This window comes from Pleurodeles waltl, chromosome 6 (genome assembly GCF_031143425.1).
Source record: "Pleurodeles waltl isolate 20211129_DDA chromosome 6, aPleWal1.hap1.20221129, whole genome shotgun sequence".
Classification (NCBI taxonomy): Eukaryota; Metazoa; Chordata; class Amphibia; order Caudata; family Salamandridae; genus Pleurodeles; species Pleurodeles waltl.
The window spans coordinates 1,175,542,681-1,175,569,252 of NC_090445.1; the positions used below are offsets into that span (position 1 = coordinate 1,175,542,681).

The 26,572-nt window shown below is 44.9% G+C and overlaps 1 protein-coding gene across 4 annotated transcripts in view; it reads right to left on the reverse strand.

Moving 5' to 3' along the window:
* The window catches only part of P4HA1 (prolyl 4-hydroxylase subunit alpha 1), a 299,327-nt gene that overhangs the window by 172,487 nt on the left and 100,268 nt on the right, over nt 1–26,572 (reverse strand). For all 4 annotated transcript variants that reach the window (XM_069240397.1, XM_069240396.1, XM_069240399.1 and 1 more), the window contains exons 6-7: nt 12,078–12,317; nt 9,743–9,939 (exon numbers count right to left, since the gene is read on the reverse strand). In XM_069240397.1, the coding sequence (XP_069096498.1) occupies nt 9,743–9,939; nt 12,078–12,317 (437 nt within the window). The remainder of the gene's footprint in view (nt 1–9,742; nt 9,940–12,077; nt 12,318–26,572) is intronic.

A 26,572-nucleotide genomic window follows, 5' to 3' on the forward strand; every position in this document is an offset into this window, starting at 1 on the left:
TGCCACGGCCAAGGGACGTGCGTGGCGCGGGTTGGGTGGTTATAAAGGCTTGGTGGCAGGCCAAGCCTTATGACCAACCCCTGCTGCGCACGGCCGAAGAATGTGCGCGGTGGGGGTTGGAATAGCATACAATAATTAAAATTGCTTTCTGTTAAAAAAAAAAACATAGAAATTTAATGAAAAAAAACAACAAAGTTTACAGGGATGTTATAGTTCGGTTCTGAATTTACTCGTACAAAACCACAGAAATTCAGCAGCTATAGTTAGAGTTCTTTTAAGTAACTATAACTTGCGCCCTAAGGTAACCATAGCTCGCGCCTTCACAATGCACAGCTAATTACTCCACATATCTTTGATGAGATCTTATATGGCATCTTTGATATCACTGCAACATTTGCAATAAAATGATTGATAAGAAAACTGATGGCAAGGGAGCGAGTTATAGTTACCTTAGGGAGCAAGGCTCCTGCACCTAACTCCTATTGACAAAAGTCTGCTATTATTTTATAGCTTGCACTCTACACTTTGCTGTTCTTAGCTATTGGAGTAGTTGGCTTTTCCAGCATTAACAAACATAAAATTTAACCAGACACTTGCCCCAGGTGTGAACATTAAGATTTTACGCCTAATTTATGTTGTCATGAATCAGCCAATACTCAATATACTGCATCCTGCTCCTTATTTTCCTTAGTTGCTGGAGCAATTGTCTGCAACAGCAGTATTGACTAATGTAAAATGTTTGAACAAGATATCTTGTAATTTAAGGCTGCTAAAATCACCACTGTTTGTAATAGTAAAATTTTTTTATGTAATAATGTCTTGGAAGCCATCTGACTGAACGTTGCCATTGTTTAAGCTATTATTGATGTTAATGGTTTTAAGTAACCAAACAAAATTATTATTATTATTATCTGAGCCAAACACAAGATGATACATGGTACTCTACCCCCACAATACCACATACTAACAAATAACCATAATGAAGATATTTTCTATTTTCATTTTCTTTCACATCTCATTAATTGCACACAGGTATTCAATATAAACCTGACAATACACAATTACTGTGCCTTTGCAAGACCCATTCAGGGTTTTGACATGGCATTCCAGAAAGGTGTTAAAAAAGGAAATACTGCAAATGTAAAGAACTCCAAACAAGAGCATACTCAAAGTAGCAGTGTATCGACTCGGCCACTTCAAAGCAAACCCACCCCAACTATCAAACCTTTGAGATACAGTATGAAAACGAAATACCTCCATCCGTGCAGAGTCCAAAGTGTAGTAAGGAAAATGTTACTTAACCAGAAGACATCTGTTTGTGGCATGCAGTGCTGTAGATTCACATGCTTTCCATAAGTCCGCCATCTAGTGTTGGGCTCGGAGTGTTGCAGGTTGTTTTTGTTTGAAGAATCTTTTCAAGTCACGAGATCGAGTGACTCCTCCTCTCGGTGATAGTGAGCAGGACATGGAGTCCTTCGTTAGATTGTTTTCCCGCAGACGGGTTAAGTAATGACGATAGATAGATAGATAGATAGATAGATAGATAGATAGATAGATAGATAGATAGATAGATAGATAGATAGATAGATAGATAGATAGATAGAGATATGGATGTCAATGCAGTGTATATATCTATATGTACAATATTTGTAGAATAATTCTACTACAACAACCACAGGATTCCGGGGAGGAGGGAGGACGCATGTGAATATACAGCACAACATGCCATGAACAGATATCTACTCGGTAAGTAACATTTTCTGTTTGATGGAATGTGTGGCTGTAGATACACAATCTTTGCACAGACTGAAAACCAATCCCCTCAAACTAAGTGGTGGCTAGCCTGTAGAAGATGGAGTAGCCTGAAAGTGTTTTGAGCACTGCCTGGCCAACATTTGCTTGTTGGCGAGCTAAAACATCTACACAATAGTGCTTAGTGAATCTGTGTGGTGTAGACCAAGTAGCAGCTTTACAAATATTTGCTTTTAGTACGTTTCCTAAGAAAGCCATGGAAGCACCTTTTTTCTGGTAGAATGTGCTCTAGGAGCTGTAGATAATTGTCTTTTAGCTTTCAGATAAAAAGTTTGAATACACTTCCACCATCCCTCTAGCTATCACAGCTTGTTTTAAATTGGATTGCCTTTGTGAGGCATTGAAAATGCTACAAAAAGCTGTTTAGATTTTATAAAAAACTTTTAGTCCTATCAATGTAACACATAAGAGCTCTTTTAACATCTAATGTGTGCAGAGCTCTTTCCGTGACAGTCTGGTTGTGGGGAAAAAGCAGGTAACTCAACTGAATGCCAATTTGAAATGGTGAAACTGCTTTTGGGAGAAATTTAGAGTTTGTCCTAAGGACGACTATCTTTGTGAACTTGGAAGAAAGGTTCTTCTAAAGTGAAAGCTTGGATTTCACTTACACGTCTTAAGGGAGTGAGAGCCACTAAAAATGCAGGAGTGCATGGGTTCAAAAGGTGGACCCATGAGTCTAGTAAGGACAATATTCAGGTTCCATACTGAAGCTAGAGGAAATAAGCCTTCCATGAAGGCTTTGATTACTGGAATTCTGAATAAAGAAATATGTTGTCTGTTATGGAGGTAAGCAGCTATGGCTGCTAAATGAAGTCTAATAGATGAGTATGCTAAATTTGCCTTTTGAAAATGTAGCAGGTAACAATGTCTTGCACTGATGTGTTTAGGTTGACAGTAGCATACAAAAGAGTTTCCATTTTTCAGCATAACACTGGCTAGTTGTAGGTTTACGTGCCTCGCTAAGAATGTCCATACGTTCAGGGGGGAGTTGTCAATATCCCAACACTAAGACTTCAGGAGCCATATCGCAAGACTGAGTAATCCACACGGTAGCCTGTTGCTGAGATAGCTTTCTCTTCTCCTGCAGAAACATGTCAATGACTCCCAAGAAAGGATACAAATGGGGGCCAGCTCTGGAAGGAGGTGCCACCTCCCACCTTTAGGAGCCACACGAGCATTGACCCAAAATGTGAGCTTCAATGGAGAAGCCGCCTTAACAGGGCAAATGGGTATCACTTGGGAGAGGGGCTGATACATTGTTCAAGGAAACAGGCTGCCACTGGGGGCAAGATAGGGGAAAACAGTTGCTAAAATGGTTTTCCAAGGGCGTGCGTGGGCTCCCCATGGGTGGCAGAATATATGCTGCAGCCCATGGGGCACTCCTGGTGCCCCAATGCCCTGGGTACCATATACTAGGGGGTTATAAGGGGGTACCAGTATGCAAAATGTGGGGTATTTGTGGTCCAAGCTACCAAGTTTAAAGGGAGACAGCACAGACACTAGGGTCCTGGTTAGCAGGATCCCAGTGAACATCGTCAAAAACATACTGACAACAGGCAAAAAGTGGGGGGTAACCATGCCAGAAAAAGGGTACTACAGTATTGCATAAGCTTCGCATCTCTCCCAAATAAGTCTTGGATGCTCATCCACAGCTACCTCTAGAAAGCCCTGGCTTCTTAGACACGGTCTTCACCTCACAAATAGAGGATACCTGGAACAAGATAACACCATAGGTGCTCAACACACCCCAGGTTCCTACAACAACTATACCATATAGTACACCAGATTTCCTCACAGGAATAATTAAATCTCTTCTTTCTCTGGTAATGGGGAGGATTTTATTATGTTCAATGAGAACAGCAGTCTGTGACAGGTATATACAACATTTTTTACATTTGTCTGACATTGTCAAAAAGAGTCTGCCTTTACCAGCCAATCATCCAGGTAGGGGTATACCTATCCTCTTGCCAACTCAAGTGTGCTGTTGTGTAAGGAAATGCCTCCTTGGCATGGTTACCCCCTGACTTTTTGCCTTTGCTAATGCTAGGTTTTGATTTGAAAGTGTGCTGAGGCCTGCTAACCAGGCCCCAGCACCAGTGTTCTTTCCCTAACCTGTACTTTTGTTTCCACAATTGGCACACCCTGGCATCCAGGTAAGTCCCTTGTAACTGGTACCCCTGGTACCAAGGGCCCTGATGCCAGGGAAGGTCTCTAAGGGCTGCAGCAGGTCTTATGCCACCCTGGGGACCCCTCACTCAGCACAGACACGCTGCTTGCCAGCTTGTGTGTGCTGGTGAGGAACAAACGAGTAAGTCGACATGGCACTCCCCTCAGAGTGCCATGCCAACCTCACACTGCCTATGCAGTATAGATAAGTCACCCCTCTAGCAGGCCTTACAGCCCTAAGGCAGGGTGCACTATACCATAGGTGAGGACACCAGTGCATGAGCACTGTTGCCCCTACAGTGTCTAAGCAAAACCTTAGACATTCTAAGTGCAGGGTAGCCATAAGAGTATATGGCCTGGGAGTCTGTCATACACGAACTCAACAGCACCATAATGGCTACACTGAAAACTGGGAAGTTTGGTATCAAACTTCTCAGCACAATAAATGCACACTGATGCCAGTGTACATTTTATTGTAACATACACCCCAGAGGGCACCTTAGAGGTGCCCCCTGAAACCTTAACCTACTACCCGTGTAGGCTGACTTGTTTTAGCAGCCTGCCACACTCAAGACATGTTGCTGGCCACATGGGAAGAGTGCCTTTGTCACTCTGTGGCTAGTAACAAAGCCTGTACTGGGTGGAGATGCTTATCACCTCCCCCTTGCAGGAACTGTAACACCTGGCGGTGAGCCTCAAAGGCTCACCCACTTTGTTACAGCACCCCAGGGCATTCCAGCTAGTGGAGTTGCCCGCCCCCTCCGGCCACGGCCCCACTTTTGGCGGCAAGGCCGGAGGAGATAATGAGGAAAACAAGGAGAAGTCACTGGCCACTCAGGACAGCCCCTAAGGCAACATGAGATGAGGTGACTGACTTTTAGAAATCCTCCATCTTGCAGATGGAGGATTCCCCCAATAGGGATAGGAATGTGACCCCCTCCCCTTGGGAGGAGGCACAAAGAGGGTGTAGCCACCCTCAGGGCTAGTAGCCATTGGCTACTGCCCTCCCAGACCTAAACACACCCCTAAATTGTGTATTTAGGGGCTCCCCAGAACCTAGGAACTCAGATTCCTGCAACCTAAGAAGAAGAGGACTGCTAAGCTGAAAAACCCTGCAGAGAAGACGGAGACACCAACTGCTTTGGCCCCAGCTCTACCGGCATGTCTCCCCCTTCTAAAGACACTGCTCCAGCGACGCTTTCCCCAGGGACCAGCGACCTCAGAATCCTTAGAGGACTGCCCTGCTCTAGAAGGACCAAGAAACTGCAGAGGACAGCGGCTCTGTTCACCCAAGACTGCAACTTTGTAACGAAGGAGCAACTTTAAAACAACTTGCGTTTCCCGCCGGAAGCGTGAGACTTGCTACTCTGCACCCGACGCCCCCGGCTCGACTTGTGGAGAACAATCACTTCAGGGAGGACTCCCCGGCAACTGCGAGACCGTGAGTAGCCCCCCCCCCAGCGACGCCTGCAGAGGGAATCCCGAGGCTCCCCCTGACCGCTACTGCCTGCTTCTCAGATCCGGACGCCTGGTAAAGACTCTGCACCCGCAGCCCCCAGGACCTGAAGGATCCGAACTCTAGTGCAGGAGTGACCCCCCAAGAGGCCCTCTCCCTTGCCCAGGTGGTGGCTACCCCGAGGAGCCCCCCCCCCCCCCCCCCTTGCCTGCATCGCTGAAGAGACCCCTTGGTCTCCCATTGATTTCTATTACAAACCCGACGCTTGTTTGCACACTGCACCCGGCCGCTGAGGGTGTACTTTCTGTGTGGACTTGTGTCCACCCCGGTGCCCTACAAAACCCCCCTGGTCTGCCCTCCGAAGATGCGGGTACTTACCTGCTGGCAGACTGGAACCAGGGCACCCCCTTCTCCATTGAAGCCTATCCGTTTTGGGCACCACTTTGACCTCTGCACCTGACCGGCCCTGAGCTGCTGGTGTGGTAACTTTGGGGTTGCTCTGAACCCCCAACGGTGGGCTACCTTGGACCCAAACTTTAACCCCGTAGGTGGTTTACTTACCTGCAAAAACTAACAAACTCTTACTCCCCCAGGAACTGTTGAAAATTGCAGTGTCTAGTTTTAAAATAGCTATATGTGATTTATTTGAAAAGTGCATATGCTATTTTGATTATTCAAAGTTCCTAAAGTACCTACCTGCAATACCTTTCATTTGAAGTATTACATGTAAAATTTGAACCTGTGGTTCTTAAAATAAACTAAGAAAAGATATTTTTCTGTACAAAAACCTATTGGCCTGGAATTGTCTTTGAGTGTGTGTTCCTCATTTATTGCTTGTGTGGGTACAACAAATGCTTAACACTACTCCTTTGATAAGCCTACTGCTCGACCACACTACCACAAAATAGAGCATTAGAATTATCTATTTTTGCCACTATCTTACCTCTAAGGGGAACCCTTGGACTCTGTGCCTACTATTCCTTACTTTGAAATAGTGCATACAGAGCCAACTTCCTACATGTTGCCATCTCTGAAAATTCTGTAATCATAATTGGTATGGACGTGATCCCAAAGTAAGTATCTTGAACTGGCTGTACCTGGTTCACATCAAATCAGTGGAATTTCTTGTGCTTGCTATTCATCAGCATACACAGAACGGTGTCCTTGAGTTTATGGTCGCCATGTAGTTATCCTCCAGCAGCCGCTGAATGACCTCCTAAGGTGCTTTTCAAATTTGTTTAAGAATCTTTGACCCAGAGTGGGACTTATAGTTTACTCTGATTTTGGTACGAGAAAATATCCAAAATAGATCCCTTGGTTGTTCTCTCTTTGGTACCTTTTCTATTGATTGTTTGCGTAGAGGTTTGTCTGCCTATTATTGCAAGAATTGTTTTGTTCCTTGCTACAAATTCTCTTTTTGCGTTCACATTTTGTAGTTTTTGTAAAGGTCTGATACAGTAGCCATGTTGGATAATCTTCAGTATGCATTTATAGGAGCCGATTGACCACAATTCCTCAAGGAACCCTCGTATTCTGTCCACTGTTATGCAGCAGGGCTCTCCTTCCTTGGAGTCACTTGCTCAATGAGACCATCCCTTTGGGGTTTAGCCTATTCCAGGGAGGGCCAGGAAAATGTGCTAATGTAGTGTTGAGGGAAACTTACATTACAGGGTTGCTTCTTGCTGTCCCCTTGACTGTGCAGGGAGGGTTATCTGAGGATTACTATTTTAAAAACCTCCCCTTTCCAGTGGCCGCCTCATCACAGCAGCTCCTTTCTAATGCAGACTCGAAACAGCATCCCATTGCTTCCACTGTGTCTTTTTTGATCTGTTGGAGGGTGTCATCCACTGTTGCGCAAAACAGATGATCTTCCGTTAAGAGGGTGTGACAATCAACTGCACCCCAAATTTAAAACTAGTCTTGCAGCGAAGCATGTCTCCTAAGGTTTGTGCCCATACACAGTTGCTTGCAAGCTGTATCCAGGGCTGACTTGAGGCAGGTGTTGGATACAGCTTTGAACTGCTTAATTACTTTGTTCGCCCTCTTTCTGTATTGTTCGGGGCAGTGCAACATCAACTCCCACAATTCTTCTCAGTGTTGATTCAGATATCTATTGAGGAGCGCACTGGAGTTGGCAATGGTTCACTGGGTGGATGGCAACCGCTCTCTATTTGCATCTCTCTTTACTTCTCAAGTGAAGGGCCCGTTGACATCAACATTAGCTATTTTCTAGGCTGTTGCAACTATCAATTAGCCTGCCACTGCACTACAGGTTCCTCAAATCCTTCTTTGGTGCAGTGGTCTTAGGGCAGACTTTGTGGGTGTCCCTTTGTGCAAACTTATGGTGGCACTCGAGGCAGAATGTTAAGGGAGTGTTTTTTCTCCTCGATGGTTGCAGACCCAAGGTGCAGTTTCCAAGAACCCCTCCTCCCCAACTGGCCTCCCCACACCCAGGATGGCTCACCGCATGGCACAGCTACTTACTCCGGTGATATCCAGTGGATATTTGTATCCCTTTAACAGTTTTTCTTTTCTCACTGTTTTCCCCTGCCTTTCAGTCGCTATACCTCCTGCTCAACTTTCAACAACCCTAAAGCTGAGTTTTGTAAGACACAATGGCAGAATTGTTTTGAAGATGGTGACCACACATAGGGACTGACAGGTACACATCTAGATGACCGATTAATCCACAGCATGTGAATTCAGAAAAGATTCAAACTGCAAAAGTATAGTTATAAAAGACATATCCAGAGAGGTCTTCAGATGGGGAGAGTGGGTCAGCAGGACAGCTGAACTGGCTTTGGCGGTAAGGCTAATGCTAACTGCCTCTGGAGACTAGCATAAAATTCACTTTTAAGGTCCAGGCTGGGAGATAAATGTTTCTTGGATTTTTGCTGTTGTTCTAAAGAGGCGCTATAAGTTACACAGGTGTGTCCACAACTGGGCCTATTTGTCTAATGTCCTACTGGGAACCAATGATTAGGATGAGTATGTATAAAACCTGTCTGAGCTCCTCGCATTCTCAGTCCAAAAGTTATGACTGTACATCCCACTTTACAGGTGAGCCCACAACCGATTTCCATATCATTAGTCCAACTCTATATTAGCACAGTTAGCTGAATAGAGTAGATTAGAATAGAATGCAACCAAGCATAATGGGAACGGTTATGATTGCCTAAAGAAATCTTCACATTATATATTTTTTTCTTCTACTCTTTGGTGATGGTCTATAAACTGAAGTATTTTCAGCTGGATCAAAAAGTGAGATAAACATTGACAAAACCAACAAGTCTCCACTTTTAAAGTTTGCTATTATCTGAAAAATATTGCTGTGCATTCTTTACTAAGAAACTCAGAAGAGAGATGCAGCGCATACGGTGGGCATGCCAGTCCACAGTAAGCCTGGCGGTTGAGGCAGCAAGATCTCCAAGGATCTCTGTCAAATGCTAAAAGAATTTACCAATTCTTTTCATTCTTCTAAAAAGAATCAAGGAAGGAGGAATGAAGAGGAAGCCTTAGCCTTGGTGCATTCTACATCATATGGATGCCACACTAGAAAAGTATAGATTTTTAAGAAATGTGCTCTTTAAGCACTGAAAAAGTAATGGAACGGAGGAGAAGAACACTAAAAAGTAAATACACTACAGTGAAATGAGTCTAATTGAAGAGTGAATACATTCAATTCAGCCTAGTGACAGACATCATCCAGCCATTATCTTTGTGTGGTCCATTGCAAGCTAAAAGCAATCTGTGTCAAGATAGGGCACGACAGTATAGTCTGCATGGATATACAGATCCTTTATCAGTCATCAAAAGGAACTGAGAATAGCAGGCCATATTAAAATTATTTAAACTGCCTTAAAAAGAATAGTTAACTTTCAAACAATTCGTCCTGAATACAAACCTACCAGTTGATGTCAAATAACTTTTTGTGAGCTGTTCTTCTCCAGGATTAAATGCTCAAAATTCCATTCAAAGTTATACCTTGAAGTGCAAATAATAAAGCTAGCTTAAAGTTTCTAATCCTCCATGAAGGATGAACCTCATGGTCCTTTTAGTGAGACTACACAGAAAAGAATCAGTTTGCCCTTTCTTCGCTCTACTAATCAATTATATGACCTTGAATTATCTACATTCTCTATACAATGCAGAGAACTACTGGTTGTCTTACTTACATCCCAAAGTGTTGCTGGGAGTTTTAGAAGACAATCATAGAGGTCATTCAGCATAAATAGGCTTTTAAAAGTGAAATGTTGCATGCAATCTAATACGTGTGCCATTTATTTCAGTAACGAATTCTACAATTACCATTTTTATTCCTTCACCGCGGCACAGCATCTCATACTTCCTTCTCTCTGGCAGGTAGTCGTCAGGGCGGCCCTTCTTCTTAGTTTTGCCAATTTGCTCAGTCTCACTGTCCACAGCAGATAGATTGCTTTCTTTCTCTTTGGTCATGATGTACTGAAAGTACTTCAGATTACCATTTGCTCTTTGATGTTCCGGCTCTTAAACAAACCAAACAACATAAACAATTACAACTTTCCTCCTATCATGCCTAACATATAGACACAGCTTGTAGCTATGCACGCGTACGTACACACACAGGCACACACACACACACGCACAGGCACAGGCACACACGCAAAAAAATCCCTGGTCATAGCTGTTTTAAGGAATACTAACACCCTTGACAAACAAACTAATTTAACGATCGGAAAAATTACATTTGAACTGCGTGGCTCAGTTCATGATGTATTTCTCATGATCATACTGTGGAAGTAAATATCCTGGCAGTATAATATGAAAAACTCTATAACGTATACCGATGAAGTTCTTTTGTGCAATGGTTATTACTAATTTGTGGTACAGTCCTTCATAGAAAATTTAAAGCCACAGAATCTTAAAGAGCGTGGGGATAGTGGCCCAAGAGTCAGTGGGCTTTCACATCCGTTAAGGCCAACTTGTGTCAGGAAAATACCCTCTTAACAAAGTTCTCCACTCGTTTGGACTCCCACATGGTGTAGTAGTCTCAACCACATTCAGGTCTGTCTGTCTTGTAGATGCCTGCATCACCAAGTTTTCTGGGGAGGGGTGCGGAGATAGAAATGTAGGGTTGTCCGTGGCAGGAGGGTAGCGTCTCTCAATCTAGCAGGTGGAAAGAACGTGATTTGGCCCAAAACATCAAAAGGGTATCTATTAGGGCCTCACTGAAGGGAAAGAGTGGCTCAATAGATGTTTGACCTAGCTGAAGCACTTCCGCTGAACTGGTTTTGACCTCTAAAGTAGGGAGATGGAGGTCAAGAATGTCAGCCGCCCTGTGCATGACCATGACACAATTTCAATGTACAACTTATTAAATATTAATTTCTATTATTTCCGCTGTTTTGTATGGAGATTTGCTGTGGTAACAGTGGTTGTCTTGTAAGGCTGGGATGGAGTACCTTTTAGCGTGTTTTGACACTTTTAGGGCTGTAGTGACTTTAAAAGCGAACTTTGTGAACTGATACAGTTTTAATGTTTTGTGGTGTGTGCTTTGTATCAACAGATACATCTCAAATCACTTTCTAATGCTCCCTTTAGGTTCCCCTTCGTTTTCATAATTTTCCCAATCCACCTCGCCTACCCACCTCCGATATTCACAAATTACAAACAGTATACTTGTGTGTATGGCTATCTGCCAACGTCATGATCTCCACTCAGAGAAAATAGACAAAGCAGAAATTAAGATCTCCTACCGTACTTTTGGGAGCTGCATTTTCTATTAAGTACACTACTGGATTACTACTAAGTTCAGCTTGTGAACCAAGCCCACTGCCTCGGCACAATAAGATTGTTTTCGTACGTCATAAAATAGGTCTCCTTTAAAACAGTCATGTTTGGCAAGATATTTAGGTCAGTAGCCAAGCCTCCGCTGAGATAATGCATGCAGCTGTGGGGGGCGGGACAAGAAAACACTTTCTGCTGCTTATTCAAAGTTCCAAAAGCTTTAAAAAAAAATTAAAATAACTTATCAAATTAAAAATTTTCCTTTGTTAAAGTACACACCATTAATTACATCCAAACATACAATGTAGGAAACGTTCCACAGGAAAGTTCTGTGAAAAGCAAAAACAAACAGACCTCCAAAGGTTAAAAACAGTATTTTAAGTGGAATTCACAGCGAGGTGAATAAAAGCAGCCTCAACTACATGTCTGTGGGGCGTAATGCTCAGATACAAAACGTGAAAAGTTTTGTGTTTACAGATTTAGTTGTGGCAAACAGTGAGGAGTGTTCGTTAGCACCATTCCACCCACACTCACTATACTAGAAATTAACTGAAACACATGCTAACTATGCATTTCCAATGTTTGTAATATTATGAGTGCCAAAGTGGAACCTCTAAGCTCTGCTAATAGCTAGACAAATGTATTAAGCATGCTGACGGGTAATGTTAGAGTTTAAAACACTCTTTCCAGCAAGCATTAGTAATGGGTGAGGGTATTTGCCCAACGTACATGTAGCCCAATGGTCACTACCAGAGCTGAATAGAAATTTCAAGGAAACTCTCAAAAGTAAAATAACAAAACTCATAATGTCAGCTTCTCCTCACTAACAGCACCTTAAACTGACTATATAGCTTGATCTCCAGAAACGGACACTCACCAAGTTGTAGGAGCCGTTTTGTAAGCATTAGTGCATTGTCCAAGTCTCCTTGTTGGTAGACTGCATAGCTCAGATAGTCCAGGATTGAGACTGCATCAATCGTGGACGCCTCTCCCTCATCTAATTGCCTGAGAGCCTGTTCCATCCAAAGCTCTGTGTGATAATAGTCCGCTTCGGAATATGCAATTTTTCCAAGCTCAAAGCAGTCTTCAACAGTCAGAAATGACTTGTGTTTCACACCTGGGGAAAAAAAAAGAGAAAGAATTCAATTGGGAACGGTATTGCCTAGCCATTACTGTAAATCATAATATCCAGCTCTGTATTTAAAGATTATTCAGAGATGGGTAACAACTACAAACTGAAAAGCAGGTTCTTCATATGTACTGAAAGAATGCAGCTTAGGTGAAGCCTGAGCTTGCTCTAAACCACGACTCATGCTTTTGGGGTCCCTTTGTGCAGAAAATGTAGAGACGAATCCATATTCTGGATCTGAATAGGGAATTACTTTCAATGGAGTCGGACCTCCTAGACATGGAAAAAATAGCAGTGACTACAGGGCTCACTTACTTCTATACAAAGAATGTCAATTGTGACTACTCTGGGCTTAAACTCAAAACAAATGAAGTCGGTTTAGTTAGTTGAAGAAGACTGGCACTGGCCATGGACCTAGTGTTTGCACTTTCCATTTGCCGGAAATTGGTTGGCTCTGATCGATTGACACTATTGGTTTAATTCACCAAAATAATCGAAATGGCCTCTTCACAACTCCGGTAGTTAAACGGAAAAACTGGTTTGGATTACTCGGAGAACAGTCGTCCATCATAGACAATGGGGGCAAGCAATCTCATGCCCATTCTAAGCATCGATAATCTGCACATTTTAAACATCTTTCATTTGCTAAGAAACGCCCACGGCTTTCCTCGGTCCCTTTCGAAAAAAATGGTTCGACCAAGTCCTAAAACGCCCTTTTCCATATACATGATCCATCATAGCGTGTCGTATCTTTAATATACTACAAAACTAAGCTCTGCAGTCTGCCTTAACGTCAACTAAGTAGTTTATGTTAGTAAGCATCCCATTTAAAGGCCACATGACAAAAGTCATTCACAAAACTAGTACCACAGTACACCAGGCTAACATAGTATACCTGTTACGCATCATATTTCAAAATAAAATATAATCAAATGCAAAGCCTGCACATACTGCAGTGTGGTTAAAAGAGTTGGCAAGGTCACTAACTTCCAATGGCACCAGGGAAATACATTTTTGCATTTAGAGAGAGAGAGAGAAAAAAAAAAAAACACACCGAGTACATAATTGTCAGGGTTATTTTAAAAATAATGTTTTTAGCATTACTTCAAAAGAGTATGGGGCACAGCTGTGTGTGGGTGGGCTGTACGCCTGCAGAGAAGGTTGCATTTTATTCTGCTTGGGTAGCGAGCAGAACTTCTAGAATAGGTAGCAATGGCTTAAGATTTTAGGTGATTACCGTAGTTTGTGTTTCCAACTCACGTGTAATAGGGGTGCATTACTTTATTAGGAGCGGCTATAAACACGAACAGTTTTTCTAGGGTACTGCCGTGGACTTGGACATCATTCAGTGCTCGAGAAGACTAGACTTTCATTGGCAAAACAAGTTTTGTGGGGGATGAATAGCGTGAGCTGTAAAAATAAAACCCCAATAACGCTTTCTACTAGTAACACCAAGTTATTAAACGTGGCAGAAAATGGAAAAACTAGACTACGTAGAAGGACTGCATATTGGCGAGAAAAAACTATTGAAGCTGCTTCTACTGCTCACCAATAAAACAAACATCGGCGAAGCCAAGAGGTCTCGGCTATACAAAAGCCATTAGTTTTGGCAATGTGTTTTGCTGTGTTGTACACCAGTGTGACTGCTGTTCAGCATCCGTAGAGTGTCAGAGTGGAGTGGGGGAGTAGGGTGTCTGAGTGGATTTGCTGGGGTGTTGTAGGGGGAGTAAGTTGTCAGAGGTGAGTAGAGTTCAGTGGTTCAGCAACAGCGAGTGTTGTAGAGTGGCGTGGAGTGGGTTGGAGTAAATTGAGGTAGTATGGTTGATTGAAGTGGCGTGGGTTGGGCTGGGGTAGAGAGGGGTGGCGTGAGTAGGGTAGATTGGTTTGAAGTGGGGAGGGATGGATTGAATTGGGGTTGATTAGAATGGACTGGGGTGAGTGGCTTGGATTGGACTGGATTCACTGCATTGGAGCGGGTTGGGATGGATGGATTGGAGTTGGGCAGATATGAGCGTGGCAGATTGTTTTGCATTGAGGGAAACAGATTGAAGTGGGACATATTTTGGATTGGATTGGATTGGATTGGGGCAGATTGTATTAGGGTGGATTAGAGTGGGGTGGACTGGAGTGGGGTCGACTGGTTTGGAGTGGGGTGGCTATATTGGATTGGTGTGGAGTAGTCTGGGCTGGAATGGACTGGACGAGTGGGGGAGGCCTGGATTGTAGGAGGTGGATTGGAGTGGGGTGGATTGAAGTGGGGCAAACTGTAGTGGGTTGTATGGGATTGGAGTAGGGCAGGTTGGAGTGGGGCAGATTGTTTTGAATTAAAGTGGGGCAGATTGGAGTGGGGCAGATTGTTTTGAATTAAAGTGGGGAAGGGTGGAATTGATTGGAGTGGGGCAGGTTGTTTTGGAGTCGAGCAAATGTTTTGGGTTGGAGTGAGGTATATTTTAATGGATCAGAATGTTTTGGATTGAAGTGGGGTAGATAGTTTTGGATTGGCGTGGGACAGATGGGAGTGGGGCAGATAGGAGTTGAACAGATTGTTTGAGATTAAAGTAGGGCAGATTGGAATCAGGGTAAATTGTTTTTTATTGGGGTGGGCCACATTGCTTTGGATTGCAGTTGGGCAGAATGGAGTGGAGCAGATAGTTTTGGATTGGGGTGCAGCAGATTGCAGAGGGGCAGATTGTTTTGGATTGGGGCAGATTGGACTGGAGTGGGGCAGATGGGATTTGGATTGAGTGGGGTAACAGGTTTTGGAGTGGTGCAGATTGTTTTGGATTAGAGTGGGGCGAACTGGAGTGGGACAGATTAGATTGGTGTGGGTTGGGTGGATTGGATTGTTGAGTGGTTTAGATTGAGGTGGATTGGTATGGGGTGACCTGTAGTCTGGGGACCCCTGGGGGTCCACAAAGCCTCCTCAGGGGGTCCGTGACTGATGAGAAAATTAACTATTGTTAACAGATTGATAAACTGTATATACATATTTTGACACCTCGTCAGGGGTAGTAAGCGCTATACAAATACAACATTAACTAAATGTACAACCTAAAATTTTTAAAAATACTGTAAATGTCAAGAAATTTGTAATCTAACTCTAAAAATGTAATTAGTATCCTCAAATTGATTTGTGGGAGCAGTGCAGGTGCATCAAACAGAATACAGTATGGATGATGTATGGCTTAAAATGAATTTAGAAAAGCTCCAACCTTCCCTATTAAATGTAACTTTTTTGTATTTGTTTGCAAATTAAATAAAATGTGTCATTTGTGAATGTGTGATGGCATGTTTGTTTGTGATTTTTTTCTGGATTGTATTGCGGTTCAAATTATAGACAATGTATAAGCCTGGGTCCCCGGGTTACAGTAATGACTCAGTGAGGGGTCCACAGATTCCAATAATGATTCAGTGAAGGTCCCTGGGCTCCAGTAATAATAAAGTGGGGGGTCCAGTAATTTCAGCAATAACACATAATAACGAAACAATGTCCCTTTGCAATTTTTAGAACAAGGTAATCAACAACAAAATAAAACATGAGTGCAAAATGAGAAAAGATGACTTGGCAAAATAAAAAAAAACTAGCTATAAAAAATTAAAAAATAAACTTTGCAATTTTGTTTATCCTGCCTCGCATTTTTTTGACACTCACAAGCCTTCTGTTAGCAGGGCAGCAGAAGTTAAAAAAGAACAAAATAGTTAACTAGTGCCCGTCCGATGCTCCCGATGTGACTGATGAAACTGAATCAATCAGTGCTTTGTCCTTTGCTCTGGAAAAATGCAAGGACACAGACAGCTGTGTCTGTATTAAAGCACTTTGTATTGCTATGGTGGTTGGGACAACGGCAGTGAGGGGCAACACACAGAACATGCGTTGGAGGGGAAAAATCCAACACGACAATGGGAAGAAGGAAGCAAACGAAGAGGGGAAAAGCCGAACAGCAACAAGGGCGAATGTGTGTTAGATGAAAGGGAGGTGTGGACAATAAAAGGATAGGAGAGAAACAAAGCAGCATGAATGGGGGTATGTAAGAGGGCCTGAAAACACATGCACTCACAAAACATTTGCTCCAAAAACTGAAGCAGTGGAAGAACACAAGTACTTGGTCCCTGTCCCAGGGAGGGTCAAACACAAGAGGACAGGATGAAGACATGCCATGACAAACCAGAACAAAGGAAACGAGAGCACAGTTGAAGCTAACCAAAGATAAATTATGAGCACAGAATAACTGACAACTGTGATAATTCTGACTGAAAGTCTTCACGAGCAGCGACTGCAAGCTCATTGCTGTGCAAGATGGGAGAAAGGAGCTAAGAAATAGATGGGACTTATTTAAACAAACAGACCTATGCCTGGATTTGTACTACTAAATTATCGTGCTGTGTGTAAATTGGTGTACTGTATTTGGCTGCCTGTACATGCACAGCGTAAGCACACACCAGTTGTTTTAATAAACCATGACGTGTACTTGTCACATCTTTTTGTATTTATTTTTGTCAAAACCATGATATTTAGCTTGGCATTCAATCCACACATTTGTTTCATCTTTGTTGAACCAATTAAAACAGACACTACCACTTCAAACGTAAAATGACAGTTGTAGGTAACTGCCTGGATCGAACAGGCCTTTACAGCAAACAAACACTGACCAAGGACCACCAAGTTTCAGCGCATGCGTGCTGCCAGCAGGCGGAACCTAGACAACGAGTTATTGAGTGCACTGGAATATGATGGCTTGGCTGAAGAGGCAGCACGTGTTGTATGTTACCCACCCTTTGCTGGTTTGGATAAGCATTGGCAGTAACAGTGTCTGCTATGGAGCCCAGGGAAAGCTGTAACCACGAACGCACAAGTTAGGATATTTTCTGGCATTTATGGTGAATCCCAAGGCGTAAAGCAGAAGACTGTTGCCTGTGAATGCAGTAAGCAGTCTATTTTGCTGCTTCACTAGATCAATCAATCGTCTAGGTACCCCATCCCAGGGCAGGTGAGCTGCAACAGCTGCAAAACATTGTGTGACTACCCTTGGTGTTTTGATGGCTCCAAAAGGATTTACCTTGAATTGATATCGACGACTATTTACCATGAAACACAGGTACTTGCAATGCGCCGGGTGGGTTGCAATGTGGAAATCGACATCTAAGAGATGGAGCAAATACACGTAGTCTCCTTGCTGCAGAAGGGGGATGGCTTTTGGGGTGTGGACATTCTGAAGTGCTCCAATCTGTTGCAATGATTGAGGAGCCTGAGAATGAATACTGATTTTAGCGATCTCTTGGATCAGCTGGACATTTTCTGCACAGAGCTTGTGCTTCCAGGGGGCGATGTTCGGCGGTTCCTCATGTAGTTCGAGGCAATACTCATGTTGCATAATGCTCAACACCCATTTGTCAGAGGTAATTTTTTGTTTTACCGCTGATGGAGAAAATGGCTTAGTCTCCCCCTCCCCCAGCCCCTCTTAACCCAAAGGGGACCTGATTGGGGGACCGGTGCCTGTCACGGTTTAGTAGGAAAGGCTATTATAGGATGCCTACCCTGGTGATTTCCCCTATAGGTCCAGCAGTCATAGGCTCTACCTGCATGATGTTGGTAGGAGTGGTGTTGCCTTTAGTGTGACCTTTTTCATTTTCTCTAACATCTTATCAACAAGTTGTGTTCTCTATCCAACCGCAGATTAAGATGATGCTGTACCTCCGCTGTACAGAAATTCCAGACCAAGGAGGGGGGTCTACAAATGAATGAATGAAGCCAGATGAGGGTCTGCAAAAATGTGAGAAACTTTCAATCATTTTTACATGAATCGTGAGGGGCACAAGCAAGGCATCACTTGAATGGCTTCATAAACTACATTAGGACTGCCCTGAGACGAAAAGGAAGGGGTTGTACCATAAATAACTTTCGGTACCGATGAAGTTAGAGACCAACATTTCACATTTATTGGAAACTTAAATTCCTCAATTTAAAGTAATCAAGGTGCTCCTGTATAATGGCGCAGTGTAAGTGAATTATATGTTAGTACTGCTACAGTGCTATTTACATGAAAACTAACACTGTGGTTAAAAGCATGAGACCTCTGATATACACTTATAACAATGCCATACCTCAAAGGGCAAGCACTTTCCCACCCTATTTATTTTTTCATTAGCATTAATGGGCCGGTTTAAAAAGGTAAAGGCTAAAAACTCCAGTAAAACACAGTCACAGCTGTGGAAAAAAGACTCCGTTAACAGACTGAAAATCAGGTGAAAAGTCATCTTCAAACCTCATTCTAATATGCAAGTCAGCAGGACATACAACACATGATGATGAAGCAGATTGGACTCTCTCCAGGGGAAGCAAAGCAAGTTGTCTTTGCACCTAACACAGCTTTTCTTGTTTCTGGTGCATTTTGTTTGGAATCCAGGGATGTAGATATAGTTTTAAGTTTCCACCTTGACATCTGTCACAATTTCTTTAAGACTATACCTAGATCAGTCATGTGAAAATTTTTATTACATTATTGTAGGAGGCTGGCCTCGTTTGTAGTGGGTACCCTAGGTACTTATGCCTTATATCAGGTCCAGTTATCTCTTATTAGTGAACTATAGTCAGTGTTCTAGCAGCTTAGGTTGTTAGAGGTAGCTGTGGTAGAGAAGCTTAGGCTGAACTAGGAGACAGGCAAAGCTACTGCAATACCACTATAGTACACAGTAAAAGACAATACTCAGTGTTATCCAAAATAAAGGTGTAGGAGGTTGGTTCTGTATGCATTATTTCAAAGTAAGGAATAGTATGCACAGAGTCTAAGGGTTCCCCTTAGAGGTAAGATAGTGGCAAAAAGAGATAATACTAATGCTCTATTTTGTGGTAGTGTGGTCGAGCTTATCAAAGGAGTAGTGTTAAGCATTTGTTGTACACACACAAGCAATAAATGAGGAACACACACTCAAAGACAATTCCAGGCCAATAGGTTTTTGTATAGAAAACACACAGGTTCAAACTTTACATGTAATACTTTAAATGAAAGGTATTGCAGGTAAGTACTTTAGGAACTTTGAATAATAACAATAGCATATATACTTTTTATAGCTATTTTAAAACTAGACAGTGCAATGTTCACAGTTCCTAGGGGGAGTAAGAGTTTGTTAGTTCTTGCAGGTAAGTAAACCACCTACGGGGTTCAAGTTTGGGTCCAAGGTAGCCCACCGTTGGGGGGTTCAGAGCAACCCCAAAGTTACCACACCAGCAGCTCAGGGCCGGTCAGGTGCAGAGTTCAAAGTGGTGCCCAAAACGCATAGGCTTCAATGGAGAAGGGGGTGCCCCGGTTCCAGTCTGCCAGCAGGTAAGTACCCGCGTCTTCGGAGGGCAGACCAGGGGGGTTTTGTAGGAAACCGGGGGGGACACAAGTTAGCACAGGAAGTACACCCTCAGCAGCACGGGGCGGCCGGGTGTTGTGTGCAAACACACGTCGGGTTTTCAATTGGAATCAATGGGAGACCAAGGGGTCTCTTCAGCGACGCAGGCAGGCAATGGGGGGGGGGGGGGGGGGGGGGTCCTTGGGGTAGCCACCACCTGGGCAAGGGAGAGGGCCTCCTGGGGGTCACTCCTGCACTGGAGTTCCGATCTTTCAGGTCCTGGTGGCTGCGGGTGCAGAGTCTTTTCCAGGCGTCGGGATCTGGGAGTCAGGCAGTCGCGGTCAGGGGGAGCCTCAGGATTCCCTCTGCAGGCGTCACTGTGGGGGCTCAGGGGGGGCAACTCTGGCTACTCACGGTCTCGTAGTCGCCGGGGAGTCCTCCCTTAAGTGTTTGTTCTCCACAAGTCGAGCCGGGGGCGTCGGGTGCAGAGTAGCAAGTCTCATGCTTCTGGCGGGAAACGCAGTTGTCTTGAAGTTGCTTCTTTGGAAACAAAGTTGCAGTCTTGGGTGAACAGGGCCACTGTTCTCTGGAATTTCTTGGTCCTTCTAGAGCAGGGCAGTCCTCGGAGGATTCAGAGGTCGCTGGTCCTGGGGAAAGTGTCGCTGGAGCAGTTTCTTCAGAAGGGGGGAGACAGGCCGGTAGAGCTGGGGCCAAAGCAGTTGGTGTCTCCGTCTTCTCTGCAGGGTTTTTCAGCTCAGCAGTCCTCTTCTTAGGTTGCAGGAATCTGAGTTCCTAGGTTCTGGGGAGCCCCTAAATACAGAATTTAGGGGTGTGTTTAGATCAGGGAGGGCAGTAGCCAATGGCTACTAGCCCTGAGGGTGGCTACACCCGCTTTGTGCCTCCTCCCAAGGGGAGAGGGTCACATTCCTATCCCTATTGGGGGGATCCTCCATCTGCAAGATGGAGGATTCCTAAAAGTCAGAGTCACTTCAGCTCAGGGTGCCTTAGGGGCTGTCCTGACTGGTCAGTGACGCCTCCTTGTTTTTCTCATTATCTCCTCCGGCCTTGCCGCCAAAAGTGGGGCCGTGGCCGGAGGGGGCGGGCAACTCCACTAGCTGGAGTGCCCTGTGGTGCTGGAACAAAGGGGGTGAGCCTTTGAGGCTCACCGCCAGGTGTTACAGCTCCTGCAAGGGGGAGGTGATAGCATCTCCACCCAGTGCAGGCTTTGTTGCTAGCCACAGAGTGACAAAGGCACTCTCCCCATGTGGCCAGCAACATGTCTCGAGTGTGGCAGGCTGCTAAAACCAGTCAGCCTACACGGGTAGTTGGTTAAGGTTTCAGGGGGCACCTCTAAGGTGCCCTCTGGGGTGTATGTTACAATAAAATGTACACTGGCATCAGTGTGCATTTATTGTGCTGAGAAGTTTGATACCAAACTTCCCAGTTTTCAGTGTAGCCATTATGGTGCTGTGGAGTTCGTGTTTGACAGACTCCCAGACCATATACTCTTATGGCTACCCTGCACTTACAATGTCTAAGGTTTTGCTTAGACACTGTAGGGGCGCAGTGCTCATGCACTGGTGCCCTCACCTATCGTATAGTGCACCCTGCCTTAGGGCTGAAAGGCCTGCTAGAGGGGTGACTTATCTATACTGCATAGGGAGTGTGAGGTTGGCATGGCACCCTGAGGGGAGTGCCATGTCGACTTACTCGTTTTGTCCTCACCAGTGCACACAAGCTGGCAAGCAGTGCGTCTGTGCTGAGTGAGGGGTCACCAGGGTGGCATACGTTATGCTGCAGACCTTAGAGACCTTCCCTGGCATCAGGGCCCTTGGTACCAGGGGTGCCAGTTACAAGGGACTTATCTGGATGCCAGGGTGTGCCAATTGTGTAAACAAAAGTACAGGTTAGGGAAAGAACACTGGTGCTGGGGCCTGGTTAGCAGGCCTCAGCACAATTTCAAATCAAAACATAGCATCAGCAAAGGCAAAAAGTCAGGGGTTAACCATGCCAAGGAGGCATTTCCTTACAAAAGGTACTTTATTTTAGTGACACAATGCCAAAAATATCTTAGAGGCAATACTCCTTCTGGAGGTAAGTATTATACACAATATACAGACACCAAAATAAGCTAAGTAAATAGTCACAGAATAGGGCAAACAGTAGAAAATACAACAGAATGCAATAGCCCTAGGGACAACACAAACCATATATTAAGAAAGTGGAATGCAAATTCCCCCCTAGGCAAGTGTAGAGGGGCGCTGGGAGTGTAAGAGAACCACAAAGGTGAGTAAAATACCCCCCCCCCCCCCCCAAAGAGCCCAAGAAAGTCGGAGTAAAGTACTGCAAGTTTCCTCGGGACACACTACAAGTCGTGATAAGAGTTAAAGAACCAAGCAAGACTGCAAGCAACAAATGGTGGATTCCTGGACCAGAAGACCTGTGAAGAGAGAAGACTAAGTCCAGAAGTTTCCAGGAAGGACAGGAGCCCCTGCTGACCTAGAAGATGGTGCAAAAGAGGATTCTCCGGTTAGAAGAAGTCCGCAGAAGAGCACCAAAGAAGATGGCTGTGGGTTCCTGCGAGATGCAAGAGATGTCCCACGTTGAGATGTTGGATGCAGGCAAGTTGCAGAGCGGGATTCGTCCAACAAGCCTTGGTTCAAGCAAGGTTGCGGTTTGCGTCAAAATGGTGCTGCCTGCACCCAGGAGGGACCTGGGGGCCTCAACTCAGACTGAAGAGGCAGAGGGGGCTCCCAACACTGGAGTGAACCCACAGATAACCAGGCAGCACCCACGGGAGTCCCAGAACACGTGGACAAAGAAGGTGCAAACTGCAGTTGCTTCAGCACTACAAAAGAAGGTTCCCACACCGCCGGAGAACAACTCAGCGAATTGTGCGTCATAGGGTGGAGTGCTGGGGACCTGGTCCACGCTGTGCATGAAGGATTCTTGCAAATAGTGCAGAGAGGCCTCATGAGCTAGAGATGACAGTGCACAGGGGTACTGTCGCAAACCGGGAAGGCAAGCTCTTACCTCTGCCAAGTTTGGACAGCTGGACCTCAGGACAGTCTGGGTCGAAGGGGTCCACCACCTGTGATCCAGGGAGCACGCTCGTCCCCATGAGAGGAGTTCCAGAGAACCGGTCGGTTCTTCTGGTGCAGGGTGAAGGCAGGGAGTCCTCAGAGCCTGCACACCTTGGAAACTGTTGCAGTTGCTGGCTGGAGCTGAAGTTGCAAGGTCACAGTGGCCTTTCTGGATACTTTGTTGCAGTTACAGCAGTTCCTGGAGCATTCTCCTGTTGATCTGACAGTCAGAAGCTGAAGCAGAGGTTGCAGAGGATTCCTGGAGGAAGCTTACAAGCTGAATCTGAAGAGGAACCCACAGGACAGACCCTTAATAGCCCTGAGAGAGAGATTGGCTACCTAACCAGGTATGCACGTATCAGAGGGGTCTCTGACGTCACTTGCTGGCACTGGCCACTCAGATCTCCAGTGTCCCCACACCTTGGTAAACAAGATGGCTGAAGTCTGGGACACACTGGAGGAGCTCTGGGCACCACCCCAGAGGTGTGATGGACAGGGGAGTGGTCCAATTCGCGTCAGAGCAGGGACTGGGGGTCCCTGAACCAGTGTAGACTGGCTTATGCCCTTCAAAGCATTTCCAGAGGCTCTGGGAGGCTACCCCTCCCAAGCCTGTAACATCCATTTCCAAAGCGAGAGGGTGCAACGCCCGCCTCCCAAAGGAAACGCTTTCTTCTGCCTTCTTGGGACTAAGTTGCTCAGCCCTCATTCTCCTAGACCTCTCAGCCGTGTTCGACGCCATCTGCTACCACTCCCTACACACACGCCTCAGCAATGCAGGAATCCGCGACAGATCCCTGGACTGGGTCACCTCCTTTATCACCGGCAGAACTCAGAGAGTCTGCCTCCCTCCTTTCCACTCTGAAGCCACCAAAATCATCTGCAGCATACCCCAGGGTTCGGCCCTCAGCCCGACCCTCAACATCTACATGGCCTGATCGCACAACCTCAACATCATCTCATATGCCGACGACACCCAGCTGATCCTTTCCCTCCCCAAGGACTCCGCCAAGACCAACCTCCACAAAGGAATGAAGGCCATCGCCAAATGGATGAAGAACAGCCGCCTCAATCTCAATTCCAACAAGACTGAGGTCCTCATCTGCGGCCCACCTAATGCGCATGGGATGACTCCTGGTGGCCTGCCACTCTCGGATCTGCTCTGACTCCCACCAACCACGCACGCAGCCAAGATTTATCCTGCACTCCTCACTATCCATGACTCTGCAAGTCAACGCCATCTTCTCCTCCTGCTTCAACACCCCCGCAAGCTCCGAAAGTTCTACAAATGGATCTCCATGGAAACCAGAAAAACAGTCACCCAAGCCCTTGTAAGCAGCAAACTGGATTACGGCAATGCCCTCTATACAGGAACCACAGTCAAACTCCAGAAAAGGCTGCAACGCATCCATAACGCCTCTGCAAGCCTCATCCTGGACATGCCCCGCCACTGCCACATCACAGGCCACCTGAGAGACCTGCACTAGCTCCCTATCAACAAGAGAATCACCTTCAAACTCCTCACCCATGCTCACAAAGCACTGCACAACACCGGACTAGAATACCTCCGACTGCCCTCTTTCTACACCATGACCTGACAGCTCCACTCAACCCTCGCCCTTGCAACTGTCCCATGCATCCGTAGAACTACAACCGCCGGCAGATCTTTTTCGCACCTCGCCGCCAAGACGTGGAACACTCTTCCCACCCATCTGCGTCAGACGAAGGACCTCCTTACCTTCAGGAGACTTCTCAAGACCTGGCTGTTCGAGCAGTAGAAGCGCCGTCAGCGCCTTGAGACCCTCACAGGTGAGTAGTGCGCTTTACAAATTCCTTGATTGATTGAGTCTGTGAGGTGGCAGCAATTGTAGCTGCAGTGCAAGCTTCAGAGAGCTGGTTTGGCAGTACTGGGGAGTGGGGGGGTCCATTGTGGAGCCCCCAGGATGCATGGGATTGGCCCCCGAATACCAGATTTGGAATGGGGGATTCTATGATCTTAGGCACTTTACATGGCCATATTCGGAGTTACCATTGTGAAGCTACATATAGGTATTGACCTATATGTAGTGCACATGTGTAATGGTATCCCCGCACTCACAAAAGCCGGGGAATTGGCCTTGGACAGCGTTGGGGCACCTTTGCTAGTGCAAGGGTGCCCTCACACTTAGTAACTTTGCACCTAGCCTTCAGTAAATGAAGGTTAGACATATAAGTTATAAGTTACTTAAGTGCATTGAAAATGGCTGTGAAATAGTGTGTGCACTATTTACGCAGGCTGCAGTAGCAGTCCTGTGAAAGGGTTTGTCTGAGCTCCTTATGGGTGGTAAAAGAAATGCTGCAGCCAATAAGGATCTCCTGGAACCTCAATGCCCTGGGTACCTAGGTACCATTTACTAGGAGTTATAAGGGGGGGTCCAGTGTGCCAATCGAAATTGGAATATGAAGTTACTATTTGGAAGCAGAGAGAGAATAAGCACTGAAGCTCTGGTTAGCAGAACTTCAGTGACACAGTTAAGCACTACTGACAACACACACATTAGGGTGCAAACTATGAGCACTAGAGTCCTGGCGAGCAGGATCCCAGTGAGACAGTAAAAACACACTGACACACACTCACAAACAGGCTAAAAGTGTTTGTAACCATGCTAGAGAGAGGCTACTTTCTCACAATTATACATGTGGAATCTCGAGTATCAAGCTTGTGTTACAGTGCTCTGGAGGCTTCCTGGCTTGGTTAAAAAAATGAAAACTGTCTTGATCCATCTTGACAATTGTATTTAGACACAAACATGCTTGTATGGGTTAAGATTCCTGCTAACTTGCCATTTATTGTCTCCTGCTTGGATTTCTTGACCAAATAGTTGCCTGCTTTATTTCCTTATTCTTAAGCTTAGTACATAGATCAGATTATTATGCATCTCTTTTTGCCAGACGTAGATCTCAGTTTTCCCTATCTTTTCATTTTGATTACTGCAGGTGTAAAGGCAACATACAAATGCAGCAAGCCATAACTAATCGTCTCATACATTACTTGAATTACTCTACTCCAGCAGTTCTTCTATTCATTTGAATTAACTCAAGAATTCTCCAGTGAGGTTTATAAAATCACATTTAGACAAAAACATAGGGTTTAACTTTGACTTGGTGAGCTTTTCTATCAAATTGGTTCCAAAGTAGTGAACTGATACTACTAAATTCTATACCAGAGTCAAAACGATTCATATTTTAAAGACAATAAAAATGTAAATTGCTCATTTAGCATAAGAATAGTTCTGTCCTCATAACATCAAATAAGTACTCTAGGTTTTGATTGAAAGTACTGCTGCATTTTGTTATTTTTTCTTTTAACTTCAAGAAGAGAGGTATACAAAACCATTACCAATGTTATGAAGCACTCAAAATGCAGTTCGAGAAACAATAAACTCACTTACTTGGTCTAAGAATCTTGCTTGTGGACCTAATATTGAACTAGCTTGATGCTTTAAATGGGTTGGTTATTTAATGTACTAAATAAATGCACTTTTTTTTTTTGAAGAAGAGTACCAGCACTACTCAGAAACAGGCTGGTACTCTTGTACACAGGACCTCCACTTCTACCTTTCTATTTCAAGCACTGAACCAACTTTAACCTGACACCATTAACTCATAGCCACACAATTCCCTACTGACCTAGAGCAGTCTTTTTTTAAGTCTCAAAAAGCACTCATTCGCAAACTAGCCCCTGGGTTAAAGGGGGACTACTGTGCGGGTGGAATGCACTCTTAAAACAGCAGAATTCTACACTGTAGTTAGCAATGCTTGGCTGACTCACTGCCTGATTCAGTATGC